Genomic DNA, 24,013 nt, shown 5'->3' with positions numbered 1-24,013 from the left:
TCTAGACAATCTCTAGACATCTAGTTTCTTTAAACCACTTAAGTCACTGGTAAAATTTCCTGAAAACCAAGATTGTATGCCTTTCTAGTGTAACTATATATCACACCTTTGTATATTAGGCTCCCTAAGAAATACCGTATTTGATTGACTTTTCTGATTTGCTCAAGTTTATTTTGTATTATCTATGTGAAACACTATTCTGACAAAATACGGTAATCAAATTATTCTGGAAATATGTTTTCTTTTAAGCTGTCAAAACTATGGGATTCATGTAAAAAAAGTTAACTTTAAAAAAAAATCAAATACAGTAACTAGGCAGAATCAACACATGCTTTTATTTCCATTGCATATAAAATTTCATATGAAGGTATCGATGTACAGTACTAACCCATAGGCTGTAAGAGAGGCTAAGAAACCAGTGAAAGAATAGCCATGTGCAATGTTCACACAAGTTGCCACTCTCAAGACATCCCCAAAGAAAATACCGAATTAAAACAGTAACAAGAAATTGTTCAGGATATCTGTTGTTGTAGAGTCCCTTTTAGACTATATAAAACAAAAGCATTCGAATTCCTTTGGGCCAGGGCTGCTAAAATCTACAGTTTGTGTCAAAAAGGAGATTCTGGTTTTTCTTGGAAAAGAATCTCTCCTTTCATGAATAAGTCGCAAGTTACAAGGGCTGGGCATCACTGGAATGGAGAAGAGGTATTTACCTCACTCTGGCAAATTCAATGATACCAGCTCTGAGTTGTCTGGAGCAATGTGACAAGTCAAACAGCAAGAGTTGCTCAGTCCAACCTGCAAACCTAATAGTAGTGTTATTAAAACATCTAACAGTTTACTGCTCTTCTGTAGAGCTAGTGCACTATGCTACACACATCTGCACAAAGCTTTAGCTACACCTATATAAAATAAACTTTGGCTACTTGTAACACTAATATTGGAAAGCATTTCCAAGACTGAAGTTGTATATCCTACTATGGATTCTACTTATACAGTGATCATTTGTGCTACTAAAGAAGAAACATTACAGACAATTGTAAAAGTGTATGAGTTACACCCTCTTAATTCTGATCATTCCATTTCACAATATGCATTAAAATCAAATGTTTATTAGAGATGCTTTCCAAAGCTGTTTCAGTGCATTTCAGCACTGAAATGCAGCATCAATTATTTATCTTTTTTAGGAGCAAAAAATGGCTGCAATAATCCCCAATTACAGGCTGTAAAAAGATATTCAGAGACAATACAATTACATTACCAGAAGTCTGCAAAAGCTTGAACTTCCAGCAGGGTCAAGAATGAAAGTTTATTGTAGTATTACGCATATTAGCTCGTAAGAGTATCCCCCATCAGTTAGCAACTAAAAATATGGTAGAAATGCCCAGCCCTAGCCCCAAGGCTACCTTACTTTCAAATGCAGCTAAACAAGAAAATATTGTTTAAAGTTAAGGCACAGCCCTGGGACCAAAGACCTGCAGCTTTTTTAATCAATATATCTTTATGTATTTTATACTTTTCTCAAATCTTCCATAAATGAGCTCTATGGTGACACTGAATATATTACAGGAGAAGAAATGTACAAGGAATATGTATACACAATAGTCATTCTCTCACCAAGAGTTTCCAGATACAGCAACACCACCCTGACAAGGATGATGTTATAATAAGAACTGATAATTTACAATTAACATTACAGTATGTACATTACAATAAATACATGGTTGTAAACAGAGACAAACAAGACTGTATTACAGGTAAGGTCATTTGGTGAGAAAAATGAATGGCACAAAAAATAAATAATGTGTTTCAAAAGAACTGTCAAAGCTTTCTATAAAATCCATTTCATTCAAGTTTTTTTTTCTGAATGCTATTTGTTCTATCGATATTCTTTCATTATCATTTTTTAATGACACAAAACAATTTAAGAATTTAAATACAGCATTACTGAGTACAGCAACTTGCAAGCTAAAGTGTACTGTTATAAACAAGGTGATTTTTCTTTTTTCCTCCCACTCAATATCCACTCACTGCATTTTTTAATGGCAAAAATATTCACAACACATAAAGCCACTTATAAATGGTATTGTTTTAAAGCAGTGTACAATGCTAAAACACACTTTGGCAACAGAGGAAAAAAAAGATTGTACAGTGCATTATATCCCCAACTCTAAGAAATGGTATCATTTTCTATGATTTGATTGTCCACATGTACAGGTGTATATCTCACAATATGGGTTTATGTTCATTTACTTTCAATTAGTGCAGAAACAAAACTTTCCAGGTCCTACTGGTTATTCTGGAATTTATATTGCTTTTCCACTACTGAGGTTCCAGGCACTCTTGGGGGCTAAAAGGACTTTTAGATGGATCAGGGTCAGCAAGAAATGATGAAAAAAAAGAATCAAAAAAAAAAAAAAAAAAAAAGTCAAAACATAAAAAACCCCATGAGTTATCTTAATTCTTTTACTCCTTCTGCATCTTCTGTGCTAAGGCCCTGTGAGGGCTAATGGTAAAGAAAATTATGACGTGGATATAGAAGAATGCAAAATGCATTTAAAAGTTGAACTATTAGCCAATTATTTTTAAACAGGCTTTTATTCTAGATCTCTGGTAATTTAAAAGTACCTGTTTTCATAGCTGCAAATTTGCTACCAAAAAAATCCAAAAGGAAAATAATGGCTGCTGCTATCACCTTTTATTAAGAAATTATCTTGATATTGTCATTTTAACAGAATTTTAGAGTGTGGGAGTCTGCTAGCCTCCCTAGGAAACTATTTCCCATCTTCTACACTCAAAACTACAATTCTAATGATGACTAAAGAGGAGGAAATAAAATCTCTTCTTTCATATGACCAAACAAGAAGACTGAAAAATGACAAATATGAACTCCTACCTCCCTTTAGCTTTCCAAGTTATGGTAGCCTTCAGTACCAATCAAACTGAAAGGCAGGATTCCCTTAGCACAAGCAGGGAAAAGGATGAAAAGATCTAAGATTGAAATAATATGGAGTAAACTACAACTCTCATGATGCACTGCTCACTTACTTAATAATATAAAAAGACAAGACTGGCCTGGCTCTTCTTGCAACAAAGACATGAAAAAATAACACTACTCATTATTTTTATGTTCTGCACCTCTCAGATTAGCAAATGGTTTAACTAGATAGCTACCCAGATTAAAAGTTACTGGGAGTCTTAAGTTGGAGATACTACACTAATGCTTTTTTTCAGCAGAACAAATATTTCATACGTTGTATCAGTCTGTTCTGATTTAGCAGTCTATAGCTCCCAGGCAAAAGTAGTCTGAAAAACCATGTTTCAGAGGAACAATTGTTATTAGAATAGCAAAAGAGCTGCTTTTTTACTGATGACAATTCATTACTGTTTTTACAGGCTCTGGTCCTGTAAATCCTAGTGTTAGTGGTCCTAGCTGGTATCACTGGGACCACTTCTTGTAGTAAGACAGAGTTGGCAGGATCAGGCCACCATGAGGGCAAAAGCACTATATAAATCCACTAACACATTTGGGAAAATTGTGGTGAAAAAACAAATAAACGAAAAAAGCTATCATACTGAAAAAGTTTTATGTAACACAAAAAATATTCATGGAACTCATGAATATATAAAATAATAGACTTTTACAGCTCAATATTACCATGACATTCTAAGGTGCCAAAAAAATAAAAGAAAAAGGAATTAAAGAAAAAAAACCTAGAAGTATTATCCAGTGTAGCACAGATTTGTACTGAAAACTTGTAAGTAACTCTTTGGAAAAAAAAAAATCAGTGGCAGATGAAAATCGTTTTTTTTTTTTAAATATAATACCTCGGTATATTTAATAAAAAGTAAGCTCTAAAAAAGATCTCTGTTTCACATATTATACAAAATGGAGAGGTTAGTGCAACCCACTGGGTCACACTTTTTTCAGTTATGTCTCAGATTAGAAATCAGAAAACTATGCAATTTTCACAGCTTATCTTCCTGTTGGTAACAGAATCATGTTGTGTCCCTTTATTTTTGTGAATTTGTTTTCCAGTAGGAACCTCAATGTTTTTTCTGTCTGTTTCCTCTACATTAATCTATCTATTATCCAATACCTTACAATACAATACAATGAATTCAAAAACTATCAAAGCACACCAACATTCGTTTGGCAGATGGTACGCCTCTGAAAGCATTTGCTTTATTTAATGGAATCTGCCAAATAGAGACCTTATCAAAATGTTACTAATGGATGTTCTCCCCCTCCTTTCTGACACCGTGGAGGTGAAAATTCTGGTTACAATATTCCTGAGTGCCAAACTGAGTCATCAACATCAGTTTTGATCAACAATCCTTCTGGCAGGTAACACCAAGTTCTGACCATGGTTTAGTATGTGACATATACTTTGGAAATCATTACCTAAATTTAAAAAAATAAAAATAAAAAATCCAAAACAAAACCAAAATCCTCCCCTCTCCCCCCCCCATAAAAAAAAAAAAAGAAAAAAAAAAGAGAGAGAAAGAGGGAAAGAAAGGGAGAGAGCAGGAGAGAAAGAGAGTGTGTTTTCATTGTTATGTGTCAGGAGAATGTTCTTCTACCACACAAGGCTCTGCTGTTTGGTTCTCCTCCTCTTCTACTTCTTCCCCTACTTGCTCATCAAGAGGAATTTCAGTGGATTCTGAATCCTGGGTGCAAAGAGTCTTGGAGTCACTGAAGCTGGTGTCTTCTTCTACTTGACTTCCACTGTCCTTTTCAGTGTCTGACTCACCGTCTTCCTCTAGTGTTAGTTCAAACTGGAATTTTTCAGGTTGACCCTGCTTTCCCTCCTCCTTTTCTTCAGGTGCAGGAGAGGGACTTCGAGGGATTGTGCTCTGGTACCATTCTCGATTGTCCTCCAGTGTATCTAAGATATCCTGGGCATCTGGGTGAACAAGATCTGCCCATGTCTCCCACAAAGGATGAACAATGTAATCTATAAATCCCACCTGTTGCAAATAATACAAGAATATGATTATTCACAGAGAAATGAATAAGTCATGGAAGTTATGAGAAATATTATGCTAGTAAGAGACAAAAGATACCTTAAAGGTGGCTGAAAGGAAACCATACTAGTTTATGTAATAGATAAGGTCTTTTACTTTTCAGAAGTCTGATTCAGGATATTGGATAAGCGCATGGAAAGGATTTGTTTTCAAGTGAACTGCTCATTACAAACAACTCCACTGCATCTAGTGAGCCAAATACCTGCTTTATATTTAATTCTGATTTTGAAGGAAACCCTAATCAGCTGTACAGTAATCTCTTTTGGCATGTATGCTGCTTTTCAGGTCAGGACAGTGATGGAATCCCTTCAGCAAGCATACTGCCATGTACTATGTTTTCACAGTAAAGGTCTCAGATTGCCTCACTTACTACTGAAGAGCTGAATTAATTAACTCAGAGGAAGAAAAGGAAATTCAGAAATTATTCAAAATATGACTGTGTACCATCCTTTTCTTCTAAAAGGTTGAACTACCTTGTCAAATCAATTACCTGTGATTTTTCCACAGATGCATTGTGCTTATCACACATGGGACTTATCTCCATTCCCCTCTCTCTTTCCCGGTCTCCCTGACGGAAAAATTCCTCCATTATTCTGTCTGTCCATTGGCGGTAGAGATGGAGTGGCTTGGTAGGATTGCTCAGATCTGCACAGTGCACCATATTCTGAAGAACCTGGAATAGATTGAACACCTGTGGTGTTATTACCCTGAAGAAGAGCAGCTCCTTTTTTATACATTTCTGGTGACTCTAAAACAAAACCTTGAAAATACATGTAAAGCAAGATTTATTCTAAACAGCAAAAACTTATGTGCTTGTGTGATTTTCATACTTGTAGCAATATCCATGAATTACCTGGCTTCTGCTGCTTCTGCCACTATAAAGGTCACAAAATCCTTGTCAGAAAGAGAATCACTTTTTGACAATTTGAAAGGAAGGGCAAAGCCTCATTTAGTCCAGAACTACTCTAGCACTTCATTAGTCTCCCAGAGAGTAACTTGGACCATGTCACTTAGACCAGGAAAGAAACAGAGGGAAGTAGCAGGTTATGGTGTGAAACAGACAGCTCTAATCTGTGCTGGAGAATGGGGAGAACAATGTTATAAAGTACGTAATGCAAGTGACCATTTTCAGATGAATTTCCTTACCTGAATCCTGTCTGAATAGTTATCAAGAAGCAGGACACCAGAACTGGTCACTTTTTTCGTTTCAACCATAGTTTTTAAATCAGCCAGTAGATTCATATGCTTAGACATATCTGTTGCAAGAACCTAGAAAAAAACAAACAAAAAACGAACACTATGTAAATGATTCTACTGGGGTTTTTAAAAAAGTATTTGAACATATAAATCAACAGTTTTGGAAGGAACCCATAGCTCCTATTTCTGAATACATGATACAAGCACGAGTCCTGTATGTTCATAATAGTAGGTTCTCATTTCAGTTATTTTAAAAATAGGACAAAATCATTGTTCAGCATTGTTCAGAATGATCAGATCAGCCCAAATTCCTTATTAATTCAGTAGCAAATTTCTAACTGATGGTAGAATGGTATACATGTCAGTACAAAACCAGCTTGAAACAGAAGTGTTTACTTTCTAAAAATGCATAGACAGTTACTGAAACTTAAAAGAACACACTATTCATGTTTGGGTAAGACATGAGAAAACTTCAAACTTTCACTTCATTGTTTACAGGCCTGATCACATGTAATTTATCATAAAATGCTTCTGTGCTTTATTATTCAGTGTGCTAGCTCTGTGGAAGATCAAACTCAAAAAAAACTCACAATGTCAATGACCATTTTCCTCAATGATTGTCTCTGTTTTTTGGTCAAATTCTGGAAAATGTCACAATTTTCTTCCTGCAGCAGCTTGAAACCCACAGCTAAGTGATGATTCTCCAGTACTGATGAGTCATTGTACATCAAGGCGAGTTCAGAATCTGCAATAACAATTGCAGGGCAGAACGTTACTAAATGCTGTGCTTCTACCAAACCTTAAGACCTTTTTCAAATTCATTCATAACAAGATCTACAAATAAACTTTTAGTAACAGCCCTGAAAGTTACAGATTATTGACTGAATATCTTACTAGGTCAAGCCAAAGTATGTTGAGGAAAACAAAGAAAAGGCTTTGTAATGATGCATGTACACGTGCCTGTAGTGGCAAGTTAGAAAAAATATAAGGAAGGTAATTTTCAGGATACATTTTCATATCTGCATGAGGTAACTTAGAAAATATTATATGCATAATATATGCATAAACACAACTCAACTAAAACACACTCTGATGTGTTGTCTTCTCATGCCTCTCTCCATCACAACACCTAAAATTCTATTGTTAGAAAAGTTTCAGCTGTCCAGCACTCTGACTGGAGAATACACAGCTGAGGCTTTTCTGCAGGTCTGCTGCAGAGAGCACACTTCTTGGTTTTCAAATCATGTCTTTCTGCAGTTATCTAAGACACTCAGATGCCTGGTGAACTAGGCTTACAGTCATTAGTTCATGACAACTGAAGGCTGGTAGGATGGTAACAGCTATGCTTCTGTCTTTTCCACATAACGTCATGTGGTGTGAAACTGCAAGCAGTGGCCTTGCCTGCTGCTTCATGCTTGAGCGTGGTCAGTGCTTGATGTTGTCTGTAATGCTGCCTTCTCCAATGGAATCATTCTTTACTCAGTCACTCCATATGGCTGTGAGAATAACACACACTTTCCCAGCCATGTCTGTGCTGAGGCACACCTGTAAGATCAGCTTAGGCCTGCTGAACAGGCAGCTCTGTCTAATCAAAGCAGTTACCAAACTTGCTGCACAGCTTTAGCTTTTACGCAGGAATACTGCACAGTCAGCTTGCATATGCTTTAAGATACAGCTTGTAAATATATCTATCACAAAAAACTCAAATACTTTTTATGGAATCATACTTTTCACATGCTATATTATCTTCTATTTATTACAGCTATTCTAGCGTAAGTCTAAACATACATCAGTCTATTCCACTCTTTGTCCTCTTTTCTTCTTTTACAGCAGAAAATGATTTTATGTTTTAAAATGCCTCTGGTTCAATAGGAGGCCTCTAAAAGCTTTGATCTTCAGATTTCATTAATCTCATTATCTATTCTCCGGCTGTCTTCCTCTCCTGTTTTGAATAAAACAATCCATCGAATCAGGAAAGTCTTCCTCTTACTTTCCTTATCCCAAAGGCAGCAAAACCATAACAGCAGAAGTAGAAAGAAAGCAAGTTTGCAAATGATCTATCTCTCTTTCATCTTTCACAGAACATACACAAAGCTTTCATACTTGTTTTTCTTACACAGAAAACAGGCACTAGTTTATTTTCCTTTCAAACAGCCTTCTGATGAGCTGCAACTGCAAAACACTCCACTTTGCCAAAATACTTTGGAAGAGCTGGAGCTACAGACACAGCTAAAATGTACTCAACTTCAAAATGGATGTGAAAATGGACAAAAGTTCCCCCTGAGTAACATCTGTAACACATTATAAGACTCAAGAATATTTTTCAGCAAGGACAGAGTTACAGTGGTAAAATAAGCATCTCCTCTGATGCTAATATACTTCATATTTGTTTGTTCTTTAATAGCATTCAAAAGGTATCAGTTTCGTTGACAATTGTGTAATAGACTTTAAATAGGAAAACAATATTCATAAAAATCACAAGACTAATTATAAAGAATAAGACAAAAACATGGCAAATATGTATATACTCTAAGTAACTAAATCTATTATGGTTTTTTCCAAATGTATTCTTACGCTTAGTGAAATGTTAATACATTGTACGGTTCACTGGAAAACAAAATTAGATGGAAGCAAATTATCTTCTAGAGGTTAGGAAAATTTTGGATTTGAGAAACCAGCATTAGATGATCTTTTTCTGTCTTTGTCCCTGCAGTTTCTTCCCTGTATACAGAACAATTTTAAAGGAACAAAATCTCTCTGTTTCTTTCAGCCTTGCAACAGCAGTTTCAATTAGTGCTGTTACTTGACTGACACGTAAGCCTCCTTTATCAAAAGCTGAATTGAGAAAATACATATTTTCTAAGCTGGTAATTATCAGCATGAGAATGACTCCTGTATTAGCTGAATTTCAATCTGTCTAACTAGAAGTGAAAGGTTTAAGCACCACCACTCATCCCTTCAACTAGACAGTTATCCCTCTTAAACTTGAACAATTCATTGGTTTCCTCGTAGAACCTTGGAGCCAGCAGTATATACTGGTACTCAATTTCTGATTAAACAAACAAAGTAAAACTTTACTTACATATGCCCACTCTTAAGAATTCAGGTATTATACACTGTTTTTTGAACAAAGCTTGATTCACTCTCTGCCTATACTACACTGCTGAACTGTACTGGTCCCCAGTAAAGCACAAAAAATCCAGAGTCAACCCTAATCCTCTTCTATGCAGATGAGTCATCAAATTGAATTTCATTATAGAGTGGCCTTTAGGCCATTGAGACAAACGAAACTAGGTGGAGACTAAACTGAAGTGAATGTCTCATTCAAATCTACAGCAGCAATGAGTCAGAGGAGGAGCTCCCTTCAAACTCTGCTGCTGATTTGGGGTCATTCTATTTTAGCACCTGTGAAATAGATTCACCCATGTGCAGAAGTGACAGTATCTATAAATGTGCAACCAGGTGGGTCAAATACACAACCCTAGGTATGTTTCCATTTCTTTTGCTTTTTCTTCTTCTGTGCTTGGTTTATTAGTGTTATTTTAACTCTGTACTTCTGGGTCAGTTATCATAAAAGAAGTTGTCAGCAAAAGAAATAACATAGTATGATGGAACTTGTACTGACCTACAAAGTGCTACCCACTGATAATAGTGACACAAGTCAATGAAATCCAAGCAGGTTACACTGGGGCAACAAACCAGTAAATATGTCATGATCAGGTTCAATAAAGTTAGCAGTGTTTTTCTTTCAGTAGAAGAATAAGGAGAGGACAGAGGTTTAGCAATGCTGCAGACAACAGCCCTGAGAAATATAGAAGTACACTGGGTTTCAAATTTGGAGATGACATTAGGGTCAGAAAAAACCAAACAGGTTTATCAAAGCCACAGAGACAGGCTGAGGAAATTCAGTCCACAAGGCATGAGAGATCAAAAGCCAAGTACAGGATCCAGGCAGAGAGAGATGGGCCTGACAGTCTGTTTGCTAAAAAGAAACCTCTTTTCTGCTTTCTGAATTTCTATCCTTGGTCATATCATATGTTTCTAATATGAACACATAAACTCTTGTCTTCCTTTTTTTTTTTTTTTAATCTTCCTTCATTTTTCTCCTCATTTATTTATTTAACATAAATCAGCTATATTTCCAGGAGAGACAACATGCAATACATTGAAACAATGCCAGGTTTATAGTTCATACTTCAGTAATTCTTGCTAGAGAGTACTATGTAAATTATTTCTAAAGTTGCAAAAAATGCAAAGTAGTATCAGGTTTAAAATGTAAACATCTATCTACTGAGAAAAGTTAGAGAGAGAAGCAAACAAGGAATGAACTGTATTTTTCAGGTGCTATTGCAGCAAATTTTTGAGAAAGCCACTGAACATCAAACTTACTTGTGTTGATAAGAAACTGGTTTGAAACCCCAGGATGATCTACATCATGTATTGCGCTGGCAAAAATTGCTGCAAGAATCTCCAAATCAGTGAAGACTGCCTAGAATATCATGAAACAGAAATGACAATCACTAATCAGTGAAAACGTCTTTTCAATGAGAAAGAGTCTGCTTTGAATCTGGATTGGAACAAGCAAAACACATTTGAAATATACCATGATCTCTAGAGACCTTACACATAAGCTATCAAAACCTTTTGTAAAATCACCAATTATATAGAATTTCATAAATATTTCAAGTTTGGCCACAGTAAAGTGATCTGTACTTCATACAGACAGCATCACTAAATTCTGTCACAACTGAAGTATTTTCAGCTTCAGTCAGTGAATAAATCCATCTTTATTAGACAATTAAGTACAGGTTTCTAGCTTATAGCACAAATTAAATATTTCAGCTTGACTCCTGTGTATTGTCCTGTACTGGAAAGATGCATATCTCCTAACCAATGATAAAGGAAATAGCAACAGACTACACAACATCTCACTTAGCATTTACTGATTTTCCATCTGTATGAGATTATCAGGAAGATAGGAAAAGAGGATGGCAATGGACCTGAAATGTCACTGAGCCCAGTGTCCTGTTGTCAGAAGCACACATGTGATGCCATTGCTTTCACAATTGACCAAGGACAGCTTGGAAGTGCACAGACCAGCAGTGGCACTGGGCAGACATTGCCATTTCACTGGCTAAAGCTCTGCTGAGAAGATGTCATGAAAAAAAACCCGATCTGAAAAAAAACCCCAAAATTTTACCGATGACTAGTTCAGCTGTGTGGTGAAGCCAGTGGTATTCTAAGAACATTATCTGATCTGTCTTCTTGAGAGCAAGAAAATCTTTCTCAAGAGATTTCCAAGTCTTTGAGGATCAAAACCTGCCAACAGTCTCAAGGTCCACTTATAACCCTTTTTTTAAGAAGAAGGTAAACCAGATGTATTCAGTAACATGAAACATTGATCATTATAGGAAACAGTAAAAATGCAGCCCTTCTTGACAATGAAGGTAAATCCTTTTGAACTAGTAAAATTTCTACTGCTTGCTTTTCCTGAATTTTTCCAACAGTTTGCTGGGATATATCCATGCTTGCTATGTTAATCCCTGAACTGTGCTTAAAAGAGGGAAAATCACCATCTTCCACATCTTTCTACTTCAGAGATTTAAGAACTTTCAAGAAGACAATTACTACGAAAAGAAGAGATTAATTTTTTCCCTAATTAATTTTGAAATATTTATGAGGGGGTAAAAAAAAGACATAGTCCAGTGAAAATTTAGCACATGTTCCAATCTGTCTTAGAAGTAAATACAAAAGTAGTCTTTCAGGATCAGAATAAACATGCAGAACAAAAGAAAAAAACATTAAAATCCCACTCCCCCCAAAACCTCACTACCAAAACCCAAAAGGCCCTTGAGAGAACACCATTTTATCACTAACTTTCCTAAGAAATTCCACTTACTGTGGTTAGATACAATCCCACATGGGAAATAACAACAGAACAGGATGTAGTATAAATAGTAAGATGGTGGAAAGAAGATATGCATTGTGTTACAATGAAAAAGGTTATGACTGCACAAGTCTGCATGATTTAGAATGAAAAGATGTGATATTTTCTGCACGATATTTACATGCAGCTTTGATACTCACAAAATATCTTTAAAAGAACAGAATTTATTAAAGAAATACTAAGATTTCTTTAAAAAACATTGCAGAAACCAAGATCTTTAACATATAGTTTAGAAGACTCTCAGTGCATCCCCTTCTCTCATGACTGCCACTTCTCCTCTTCAGTGTAGTTTACCTCTAATGCTGGGGTTGATAGTAGGACATGGGTTGACTGAACAACGTCTGCAGCATGTATGTTATTATGGTATGCCACATCTGCATGGTAATGGTCCTCCAGGGTCATCAAGTAAGTTATTAAAGTATCTACTGGAATCTTAAAAGTTTTTAACAAGTCCCTCTCCTATAAAAGTAAGGAAAAAATTAGATTTCAAAGCACAGAACAGTCTCCAAGATAAGAAAAAAGCAGCATGACTACTCCTACTTGCCTGAAAAATAGTGTGCATGATGACAGTCAAAGGTCTGTTTCCAGATAACTCTGCTACTCTGAAAACCTGAAGGCCCCACTTGTTCAAATCTTCAAGTTCCTAGAGTTGAATCAAGCAACAAACAGGTTGAAACCTAACACAGAAATTACAGCAATTTTTGAGAGAAACAATTACAAACACAGAACTTCTTCAAACCTGGCCACTGTGAAAGTTACACGCTAAACTCTGGAAGGGCTAAACTCTGCAGCTGCTACTAATCTTGCAACATCAGAATTTACATCTACCAATTTTTCAGATTTTAATTCTCTAAGAAGGAAAGACTGCCTCTTAAGTGGATTACTCCAGAGGGAAAAATTCTACAGTATCTTGAATGAGTTTAACTGACATACTTTGCTATCTCACTGTCCATTGACAAAAAGGTTCAGTGAAGAGAAAACCTCCAGAGATGCTGCAATTCTGCTGCTCTCTCCCTGGTTCTCAGAAACACTCTTCAAATAAGATTCCTGAAAATGTTAGGACAGGCATATTTTAAAATGCGAAACTCGATCAAAAATCCCTTTATACCAATTTTCTATTATTGCCAAGCAGTTAGCTGCTGGTGCAAAAAATAATAAGACGTTTCATTGAAAAAATAACACAAAGGATGTACCTAAAATGATACAGCTAAAAATAGGAAGGATAGCTCTACTGCTATATATACTTCTGCATTTTTTAAAAATAAGGTTGCTATCTATACATTTTCACTCCTGTGACATTATATAATACATTTAGCCTTCAATCTTCAGATACTATTTAAGAATAGGCAGCTTTATTAATGCATACACAAATGCTAATTTACATTCCATCTCCACATGAAATTGTCTTTACGCTGAAATTAACCCGTATGGTCAGATTCTGATTTTACTAGCTATTCTGCCACTTCAAGAAATTTGGATTATTTCAAGTGAGAGCAGTGCTTGGTGCTGCAGTTTGAAATCAATGTTTATAAGCAGAGGATGGAGTAATACTGAAAAGTCCATACTGTTTAAATTTAATGGTTTAAATTCAAGAATTTATATATTGTCTACCTTGGCAAGGACATCTTCTTGTTCTGTTTTAACTCCAAACCTGGGAATACTGGAATTAGTTAGGCTGGAGCTGTGCATGAGCTTTTTGACTCCACTGATCTGGGACATTGGCCTCTTCTTTTTCTCTTTCTCTTTCTGTGTCGGAGAAGGGATTTCAACTTCATGTTGCTTGTCTTCAAAAGAATGAATAAAAAGAGAATAATTTATAAAATAATTGTAAATACTACAAAAATCCCTGTTGAGTTCCATCTTATGGACTTCTTAATTCTTAGAAAAACTTCTTTTAAGATTTTGCAATAGACTCTTTCTATCAAGATCAGTAAACCCATGAAAAGTTAAATATAGACCTATACTTCAGTACAAGCAGGTCTCTTTTACTCAAATTGCCTCATTATTTCTGATCTGGCTTTAAAAGCAACTTGTGACTGCCTGATTACCACTTCTGCCATATCCCTAATGCTGTAGAAAGGGTCAGTCATCTCAGTATAAAAGCATTATTACAACTGAACAGGAATCCATTTTGCAAGAAATATTAATTTTGTTTCTTTTTTTCAGGAAAAACATTTTCTGAAATTGTATTTCAAAAATTGTCCATGTGTGTCCTCATGTAAACCTTTAGAAAACCTTTTCAGGACTTGAAGGACTTAATACTTGTGGACTGGTCCTGTCTACTAACACTGTACAAACTGGAAAGGCTTTTGTCAGCCACATCTACAAGAATTTTGGATTGCTGGCTGTTCATGCCAGCAATGTAGTGTTTCTGCACCTCCCAGCTAGAGTCAATAATAATGGCAGGATGAGTGGTCTGCTAAACCCCTGTATTTTGCTGTGGGCTTTTGCCTCCATAGCACTTTCAGCAGCATCATTTAATAAAATTTATCAACATATGTTCCAGAAAAAACTTCAAATATGAATTAAATTGAGAGTAAAGTATATTTAGGCAACAACCACATGATTGCTGCAAAACAGTATGGGGCTGTGGAGCACTGCAGACATCTTTGGTCCTAAAGAAACCCAAGTTAGTGCAATGAAGGATTTTGCTGACAAAACTATTAGGAACATGCATTATTTTTTGTTCCTTTTATTCATGCTGTATTTCAATCTAGAATTTAGTGACTCCCTTCAAATTATCTTTTTTTTTGCTGAAATGTACCTCCACCTTTTCTAGACCTCAAGGAATATACCAGTAAAACCACAAAAATCCAGAAAACATGTTTCTGACACAGGAGATGAGGCAAAACAGATAAAAAAACCACCTTAAACCAAAATAAAATTTGAATAGAAAATAAGAAAAATTGGGCTTTTTAGAACATGTGCTTTTTTTCCTTTTTGCAATATTCATTTTCAATACAGACTTTGAAACCAGATGAGGCTAGCAAGTGAATTTCTAATTACCAGCTTGTTATGTGTTTGCTTCTTCACTTTCTTTTTTCCTTTTTTTTTTTTTAAATTACTCTTTAGCAGATACATTTAAGGGACACCTCAAATTCCAAACAAATCACAGCGAAGAAGAGGCTATGGAAATGTCACCAGGTTGTAGCCTGCAGCACTGAGTCCCCCGACTGCCCCGTCACACTTCACCTCATAAAGAGAAAAAGTGGAGGTGGAGCATGGCAGCCCTTATCTGGTGAAAGCTGACAACAGATGAGGAGCTGTGACTTGTATTTGTGCTTTGATGTTTATGGTTTCGGTCATATGCACAAAGTTTAGACTCATCAAACAGAGATTTGTAAGCTGAGCTGTCAGACTAACTCAAGTGAAAGGAAGTGTCTGTCTGAGTGACTTTAGATCTTCCGAGAAATTCAGTGGGATTGCCTCTGCTTTTGTAACTTTGAGCACACGGGGCTGTGCCCATCTGAACATCCAGAAAAGACAGCTTGCCATTCTGAACCTGTTTATGCTATGCTCAATGACAGGTTCTCAAACATTTTCCATTCATAGAAAACAGGTTAATGATGCTGAAAAAGAAAAACGTTGCATATTATTATACACAATGTAGGAACCTTAATTCTCATTTACAGAATAGATTTCTTGGCATTTTAAATCATTTCCTACCTTCATATAGCCCTATAGGAAAACAGTTTGGTTTTGGTTTTGTTTTTTTTTAAATAAGAAAAACAGGAAACCCTGTTTTCTCGTGACATGTTCCTAACTTACAAATGTGAGAAAGTTTGTAGCTATTGAGGAGGTAAGTTATGTGTTAAAAAAATAAATTAGATAATAAACTCATTAAATATTTCTATGGAGAGATTGTTTTCTCTTTACATAGAAGTTCAGAACCTATACACACAGACTGCATATTTTGAAAATATTTAAGCAATACATCTGTAGATGAGGTGTTTTCACTATTGTGCTGCTCTTATACCTACAATTTTAGGTATCTAATTTTTCATGCAGACAGAAAACAGTACCCATGGTCCAGTGAATTAGAAGTGATTGCCTTTCCAGCCCTCTTTCTGTACAAGACTGATATGTCATGCAAAAGGCTGACAGATGCATTTCTTTACCCTGACAAAGTAAGTCTTAAGTTTTCAAGTGAAAGCAAGCAGAAGCTGGCATCTCAGTCTCCACAGCCTAAGTGGGTCATCTTTTCAGGCAACTGTACACTGGTTTTCAGGGCATCTGAAGCTGGGCAATACTGCTTCTCCATGACAGAGGCTTATCCCTCTCCCACTGTCGAAACCCTGCTGTGCCACAGCACTCGGCACACTACTGAAACCATGGGCCTGCTGAACCTATACACACAGACTGCATATTTTGAAAATATTTAAGCAATATTTAAGCTATACATTTTGGACAGGGTGACAGGATAAAATGTACTTTAAAAAAAAACACACTTCTCTCAAAAAAGCCACAGAAAGCACAAGCTATGGTATCTCAAACAGAATAAGATGAATCTTAACATATATGACTGGCACTTTTTAAAGTACTTGTTATCCTAATTTAGATGTATTTGGCTGTGCCTCTCTTTATACACAGTCTTTATGAACCAATGGTGTTTTGCCCAAAACATGTTTTGAGATTGGTACAGTATCTTTAACTTCATGTTCAAAATCAACAATATGGAATGAAGTTTTCTTGATTTTCATGAATTTTAGGGGAAAAAACCCAAAACTATGGTGAAGGAACCATATTCTTTGTAATATTGTGTTGGGCCTTTGTTAATGCTCACATCCCAGCATGCCAAGATCTTGAGCAGCAAAAATCTTCCTGGAAAAGGTCTATTCAGATGTTTATTTAGTCATATACATCTAACTGTGCATGTGCAGGCCGGGAATACCAAAATATCTTAACTGCATGCTGTGAGATTTTATGAGGTTACATGTGCTTATGTGCTTCTAGCATACTGAAACCTCTGCAGTAATTCTGGTAGGAAAATATAGTGGGAGAATTCTCTTTAATATATAAATATATATAATTACCACTCTGAGATTAGCCCAGTTGATTAGAGCATGGTGCTAATAATGCCAGGGTTCTGGGTTTGATTCCTGTATCGGTTGTTCAATTAAGAGCTGGACTTGATGATCCTTGTGAGTCCCTTCCCACTCAGAATATTCTGTGGATCTCTGTGATTTTCTATAATTCATTATATTAATTTCTTAATATGGCAGCAATATAGTACATGTAATATGTATATGAATATTTCTCTGTAATTACACACACAGGGAAATCACATACACAAATTAACTGAGCTATGAGGAAATGGATCTAACCTGATCTCTCTGCACAAATGCTGACAATATGCTAAATGCACAGTTTCTAAAAGCAGAAGTTAATATGGAAAGCTACTTGCTTTGAAGCTCTAACACAGCCCAGAGAGATAAAAAAACCCACAAAAGGCAAGAAAGTTAACTCTTCATAGTCTTACCTAAGAAAGTGTTTGATATATATTCTGAGACCTGATTGCCTGACCTGCTCATTTCAGAGAGGTGGGTCAGCTCACGGTTGAGCATTCTTTTAAACTGGAAAAGAAAACAAAAAAGTGTAAAGTTAGTTACATCAAGATGTACTTTAGTTAGGATAAGAAAATGCAATCGATTTATGATTGGGGAAAGAACATGGCATTAAAAATATATACTCAAGTAAGACAACTGTGAAAGCAGAAACCACATGTACCAACAATGTACTCAATCAACTTATTCATGGATTGGACAATGTCATTCTTAACCTTTTAAAATACACCACAGTGATTCAATGACTAAGGTAAAATGTCCTACTAGTAACTGAAAACTCTAAGACACGTATACACACAAGTTATAATCTTGTCCTTCCAATTTTTTAACTTTAATTTGGAAAGTATATACAAATGTATTTATGTAGGAGCTGTTCTCTACTAGTTTTCTCCTAGGATTTGTAAATAAATCTATTTCCGCATTTTTTGCAATTCATTAGGTAACATTTCAAGTCTATCTTACCTCTCATCATTAATCTGCTCGAAAGTGTTTGACAGTGTTGCTCCGAACAATCAAAATATCATATTGATTTCATACTAGCCAATATGAGAAGAGGTAGGTATTGTTGTCTCTGACCTAAAATTATTATATTCAATCAGTCCAATGACTTGACCATTCCACTAGCTTAGAAAACTGCAAGCATCTCTAAGAAACATTGGGGTAGAAAACACCCATCTGTGGAAACACCTTCTATTTCCCTCTTAGTTAGCTATTCACTCTAGGCACTCTATAGGATAGAAGCAGATATTAATATTCCATGAAATGTATAATTAATTAGGTACACATCACTGAGCCTTTCTTGATTCCTTCTAGACTCCAGGGTGAAATGATATCCTGTGGTATTATGCTTGACAGGTTAATTACATAATACGGATCTCACTGTCTTAGATGCATTTTCATTGACTATAGCTCTGCCTTGATATTACCAACAAACAGAAGTCAGCAGTACTTATCAACAATTCAAACAACTCTTGCCAGTGAAAATTAGCATGCATCTGTCACTATTGAATTTTGCCTCCTATTGTGCCATCCTTTCCTTTTGTTGTTAGATTTCTCAGTCATCTTTTCTCTTGACAAAGCCAAATGATTTGTGCCACTTTCAGAATCACCTTTTACCTTGTTCACACAGCCATGACTATCTGTTATATCAAGAAATAGCTGTCCTTAGAGTATATACATGTAAACATTCCTCTATGTTGAAAACTGGTAATTTATAATTACCAGTTCTCCTTCTTCAAAGGACATAAACCACTGGAGTAAATATTAACCACCCCATTTCCATTCCGCTGGAATCATCAAAGCTATTTCTTCAAAGTGGCCTTGCATAGTGAAAGCTGTTATTTTCTTCACAATATCTTTGTAAGCCACCAATTACCATATTGCTCACCATTTCCCAAACAAAAATTACCTTTAATATAACATTCTAACCATTAGCCACTGCATTTTCCTGCCATCTTGATGTGTCATCAGCTCAGGAAGTTCCAGAGCTACAAAGACTGAATCCTACTTTAGTCACAAGCCAAAGGCTCAGTTTTGATCACAGATACAGCCATGTGCTAGCAAGTGCTCAACACATGTCTGAAAATTTGAACCATACACATACTATGAGAACTACAGAGCTATACATTCCAGACAAAGCCAGTATCAACCTCTTTAGCGATGTCTAATGTTTGTCACCAATGTCAAATGTTGAAAAATCAAGCCAAGTTTACCAAGCAATAAAATGACTGGTACAAAAATCCTGAGACCTTTTTTAAAAGCCTGTCTTGAAACTTTTAACACACGTAAGTCATGCTTACACACTTTTTCTTCTGTTCTCACAAAAGGTGAGAAACTGTATTATTTAAGGCAAAAACTGAAGATCTGATGGAATAGCTTGTCTCCAGATGGCATCCAGAAACTGAAGCTTCAAATTAAATACTGCCTACAGGAATATTAATAAAATGTCAGGAGTTGATGAAACCCCATTAACTTCTAGGCACATCATCAGTGTATCCATTACTACGCCAATATTCTCTCTTCCTTAATTTAATTAGCTAGTTCACTGGATCCCAGCTTCAATAGATCCTCATCTGTCTGGTTGTTTCCTAGTAAATCCTTCTACATGATGCCCAACTTGGTGGTGCTGTTTTTACTGTAGGACAACACTAATTGCATCATGTTCCACACTTTGGAAAAGAAGACCTTCTAGCCACCACTGGTATGTACTGCTCAGGAACTCTTCTTAAAAGTTTCCCAGCTTTGAAAGAGGAACAAATCAGTGTTTGTTTGCAGCTACCTCACACAGGAAATAGAAAGGATTTTTTTTTCCAAATAACAAATTTAATTGCGAGCAGTGGGTGGGGAGTTTGTTACTGAATACTGGGAATCATATGCAAGTTATGGAGCATATGTTCTCTAAGAATTTTCAGCTCAGTATTTGTTATGCGAATGTCCACAAATGGAAGGTACATAACAGTCTTTTCTAATGCTATGTTCCCCACTAGTCTGATGCAAACCTTCGTCTTCCCACCTCCCATCCCCCCACAAGTCAGCAGAACATGAAAACAACTGCATGAGAACTGCAGAACAGTCTGTGTTACTGCTGAACATGGGTGTACATAAAACAAGTCCCTCAGCCTCTTCAAGGCCCTCCTGCTGAGAGCAAATTTAATTGGAGATGTCTTTGGCTTTGAAGAACTGTAGCTGCATGATTTTCTCATACTCTTTCACATGTTGCTGACGCCACAGGACCAAGACTTTAATTGACATTTATTTTGAAAACTTCTGGACTAAGCAGGAGTTTAGAGAACTGTTTTGATTTTCTAATTATCTGACAAAGCCTTAAAACCGTCATTGCCATTGAATCAGATGAAGCTGAAGACCATATGCAGACAGCAGTTTCTGATGCAGAACAATAATGCTTTTTGAGAACATTTAAAAAAATCAAACATGAGAGACAAACAGCAATCAAGATGTTCAGGCATTTTCATTGGTTATACTCTGTTTCATTGTATCTGTACGTTACTCAAACCTCTTGTATTTATTTAATAACTTGCCTTTTGAGGAAAAAAAATCCTTTTTCTAAGAAAAAAGCAATCAAACAGCAAACCCCATTTCTACCCCCTTATTTTTTCCTGATTTTATCTATTTCTCAAAGATTTAATTTGGGCCCAAGTGCACCCATACATAATTGCTGTTCCAAAGATCCACATATTTATACAGCTCTGCACAATTACTTTATAATTAAATTTTGCCTCTCACATGGCTCCCACAAGATCGTATTGCCAACCAGAAAAGTTGGTTACATCCATGAGCCAACACTGTTTTACTCATCCAAGAAACACCCCTAAGTGCTTGAAACTTGGCTAGACTCCACAGTCTCATTATTTCTCCTCCTGGAAGTAACACTTTGCACATTATTCAAAACAAGTCAAACAAGACATGAAACCACCTTGTTCCTAACAGCTGTAAATATTAAAGATAATATTTTGAATAAGAATCTTAAAAATCTGAATGCCATATATTTTCCCAGTTCACGAAAATAAATCATAAAGATCAAAACTCCTGTTATTAATAAACATTTAAACCATAAACTTTAATTATGATATTGTGAGCTCAGCACGAGGAGGAAGCAGAGGTTTTTGGCTGATCTATGCATATATTGTATCAAAAAGAAAGATTTTTCCACATCCCAATAGGCATTGTTAGATTGGAAAAATGACACATACATCCCTTTGGAATACTGCAGTCCTTGACTATAGCCTTAAAAAATCCCCCTGGAAATGGACTGGCTATAAAATGTGCATTAAGTCAATAATACAGTTCTTCACTGCTGACTACTGATATCAGAGCAATGGAGCCATAAATTTTTTTTCAAAAAAAAACCCCTGAAAAATTTCCTTAAGCAGAATTTTTAGAATTTCATTTGTTTCTATTTATTTTAGATTTTAATCTCATCTGGTATTAGGGGGGTGGGGGGAAAAGAAGGTGCACCGTCCTCAACACAAATACAGGTAGAGCATTCAAATAACATTAAAAATGTCCCTTAAGTGGCAAAAGTAGATGTGCACCTTTATCTCCCTTTAAAAACCTAAGAAACCTGCTAGAGCAAAAACTGTAACACATGAGAATAAAAGTACATACATTGATGATAATGAACTGAGAACAATTTCCTAAATAGTGTTAACCTCCCAAGAATGGGTCTGTAGTTTAGGTCTTTCTGGACTGAAGCCCAGTGTGTGCAGATCTCTACATCTATATTACTGCTGTCAGCCCAGGATAAACATACATGGAGGGGTTTTTTTGAAAAATAAGATACTTTTCTGATGTCAGCAAAGATACACAGAAAAACACAGACAAACTTTTGGACTAACCATGTTCCCAGATGGCGACCAGAGCATTGATACATTTTTTGGGAAGAATTTGCATGCATGTTAAAAAGAAACATCAACTCCAAGATCCAACTGGAGTTGATTCATGTCCATGAACAAGCTTGGGTCACATGCTTTATAATATAGGGGTTATTGTTTACACTTGAGAAGATTTTACAATTCTTGTGTAAAGTTCTTGACTCAATAACAAACAGCTTAATTAAAGAAGCGGCCAGCAGCTAGTTGTGTCAAGAGGGAGCACACAGAACCACTCTTGCTATAGACTCCCTGTTGCAGTAGGATCTCTTCCATGCAGGCTTTCTGTTCCTCTACAGAAACCTGCTGCATCCTGAGGACTGTAAAGAGGCTGCCTCCACCACAGCCTTTGGCACCAATACTGAAGTTGAAGCTAGGGCTAGAAGGCAGTCCACGGACCAAAAAGCCCCATCCTGCCTGTCCTTCAATTTGAGCATTTATCAAGTTCCAAGTCCAGCGCAGGCTGGAATAAAAATGCTCAAGAGTAACAGCAGACTCCCATTGCACTGGCTCCCAAACCCACATGGCAACAGATCCCAGTTTCAACCTTTCAGGCTGCCTCTTTTCTAGGTAACATTTTTAAAATCTTACATGAATAGAATACAACCATGGAACATTCAGTTGGAACCTTCAACTTACATAACTATATTTTATTTCTAAAATATCTTCAACTTACATAACTATATTTTATTTCTAAAATATCTACTGATGTTATTTTTAAAATATGTTTGTATCTCAAAATGAATAAACTATTTTATTTTACTAGATTTGAAAAGCCTTGTATTCTACAATAAAACAAACAAGGAATTTAAAATAGGTCAGCCTTACAAATTAATATAAGGCTTCTGTCTATACTGCTTATTGATGCAAAGCTATCTTTGATTTTAGGACCATTCTGGATACATAAACAGCATTCTCAGTAGCTAAAGGCTGGGGCTGGAAGCCCGTGGGTTTAATTAATATCAAGGTCAGGCACTCATTTTATAATAAGCTACAGAAAGGCAGGCATCTCTAAGGCTGGCATTGTAATAGTGGTGCTCATTTTTTCAAGAAAAGATACTCAACAAAAACCAGGGGTAAACATTCCCATTATGCAAAATACAATTCACAGGAGATAAAGTACAGCCTGAAGCATACACAAGTATATATATAATAAGGGATATAAACATACACAATGATCCCTGAGAATAAGATATTTCCATCTTCAGAATTTCATAAATACTCTAAATATTTGGTTTGAATATCATAAAAACCAGATCATCTTTGCTCTTCTCACCTTTTTTCTCTGATTTATATAATGTGAACTCAAAAACCACTGTAATAAAATTGTGCCCAAACACTACTTAGCTTCTTAACTACAACCATCATCTGTAGACAGTATAGACACTCTGTACAAAGGACATTTTTTCCCCATGTCTACTCAATTACAGCTACTATGGTCTCTGCTAAACTTCAATTAGCAAAAAATAGTCTATCAATTCTAAAGGCTATACAGTAAGAGATAACTTTTTTTTATTTAATTGGTGATTGAATTTTTCCGATTTTGCAAGGAGGAACATGACAGAAGCTGCCTGGAAATGCAGGAAATACTTTCTAGTAAATTACAATAAATAGCTCACTTTTAGCTAAAATGCAAAGTAATTTCATCTTATTGTTTTGGTAAACAAGAAAGGAATCTACCTATCTAGCACAATAGGATTCAATTTCTTCACAGATGGCTGATCAAAATCCTTGATAATATATTGTAACAATTCAGCCTTAGCTGAGAATACTCATAATTGGACATAATCAGGCTTTGCATTTCTATTTTAAAAGAGATGTATCTATTGTAAAAGTAGGTATTCATGAAAGAAAGCATAAGAGATTCAGTTGTGCAAATATAATGCTTG

General features: G+C 35.9%; 1 protein-coding gene across 8 annotated transcripts in view; it reads right to left on the bottom strand.

Annotated features, from left to right (window-relative positions):
- Window positions 1–312: 312 nt before the first annotated feature.
- PDE4D (phosphodiesterase 4D) overlaps window positions 313–24,013 on the bottom strand; it is a 553,794-nt gene continuing 530,093 nt past the window's right edge. For all 8 annotated transcript variants that reach the window (XM_032095592.1, XM_032095591.1, XM_032095596.1 and 5 more), the window contains 9 exons: window positions 17,652–17,745; window positions 13,784–13,956; window positions 12,717–12,815; window positions 12,467–12,631; window positions 10,615–10,714; window positions 6,816–6,970; window positions 6,175–6,297; window positions 5,519–5,701; window positions 313–4,971 (listed from right to left, as the gene is read on the bottom strand). In XM_032095592.1, the coding sequence (XP_031951483.1) occupies window positions 4,558–4,971; window positions 5,519–5,701; window positions 6,175–6,297; window positions 6,816–6,970; window positions 10,615–10,714; window positions 12,467–12,631; window positions 12,717–12,815; window positions 13,784–13,956; window positions 17,652–17,745 (1,506 nt within the window). In that variant the 3' untranslated portion in view covers window positions 313–4,557. The remainder of the gene's footprint in view (window positions 4,972–5,518; window positions 5,702–6,174; window positions 6,298–6,815; window positions 6,971–10,614; window positions 10,715–12,466; window positions 12,632–12,716; window positions 12,816–13,783; window positions 13,957–17,651; window positions 17,746–24,013) is intronic.

This window comes from Corvus moneduloides, chromosome Z (assembly GCF_009650955.1).
Source record: "Corvus moneduloides isolate bCorMon1 chromosome Z, bCorMon1.pri, whole genome shotgun sequence".
Classification (NCBI taxonomy): Eukaryota; Metazoa; Chordata; class Aves; order Passeriformes; family Corvidae; genus Corvus; species Corvus moneduloides.
This window is presented reverse-complemented; position numbering and strand designations above follow the sequence as displayed.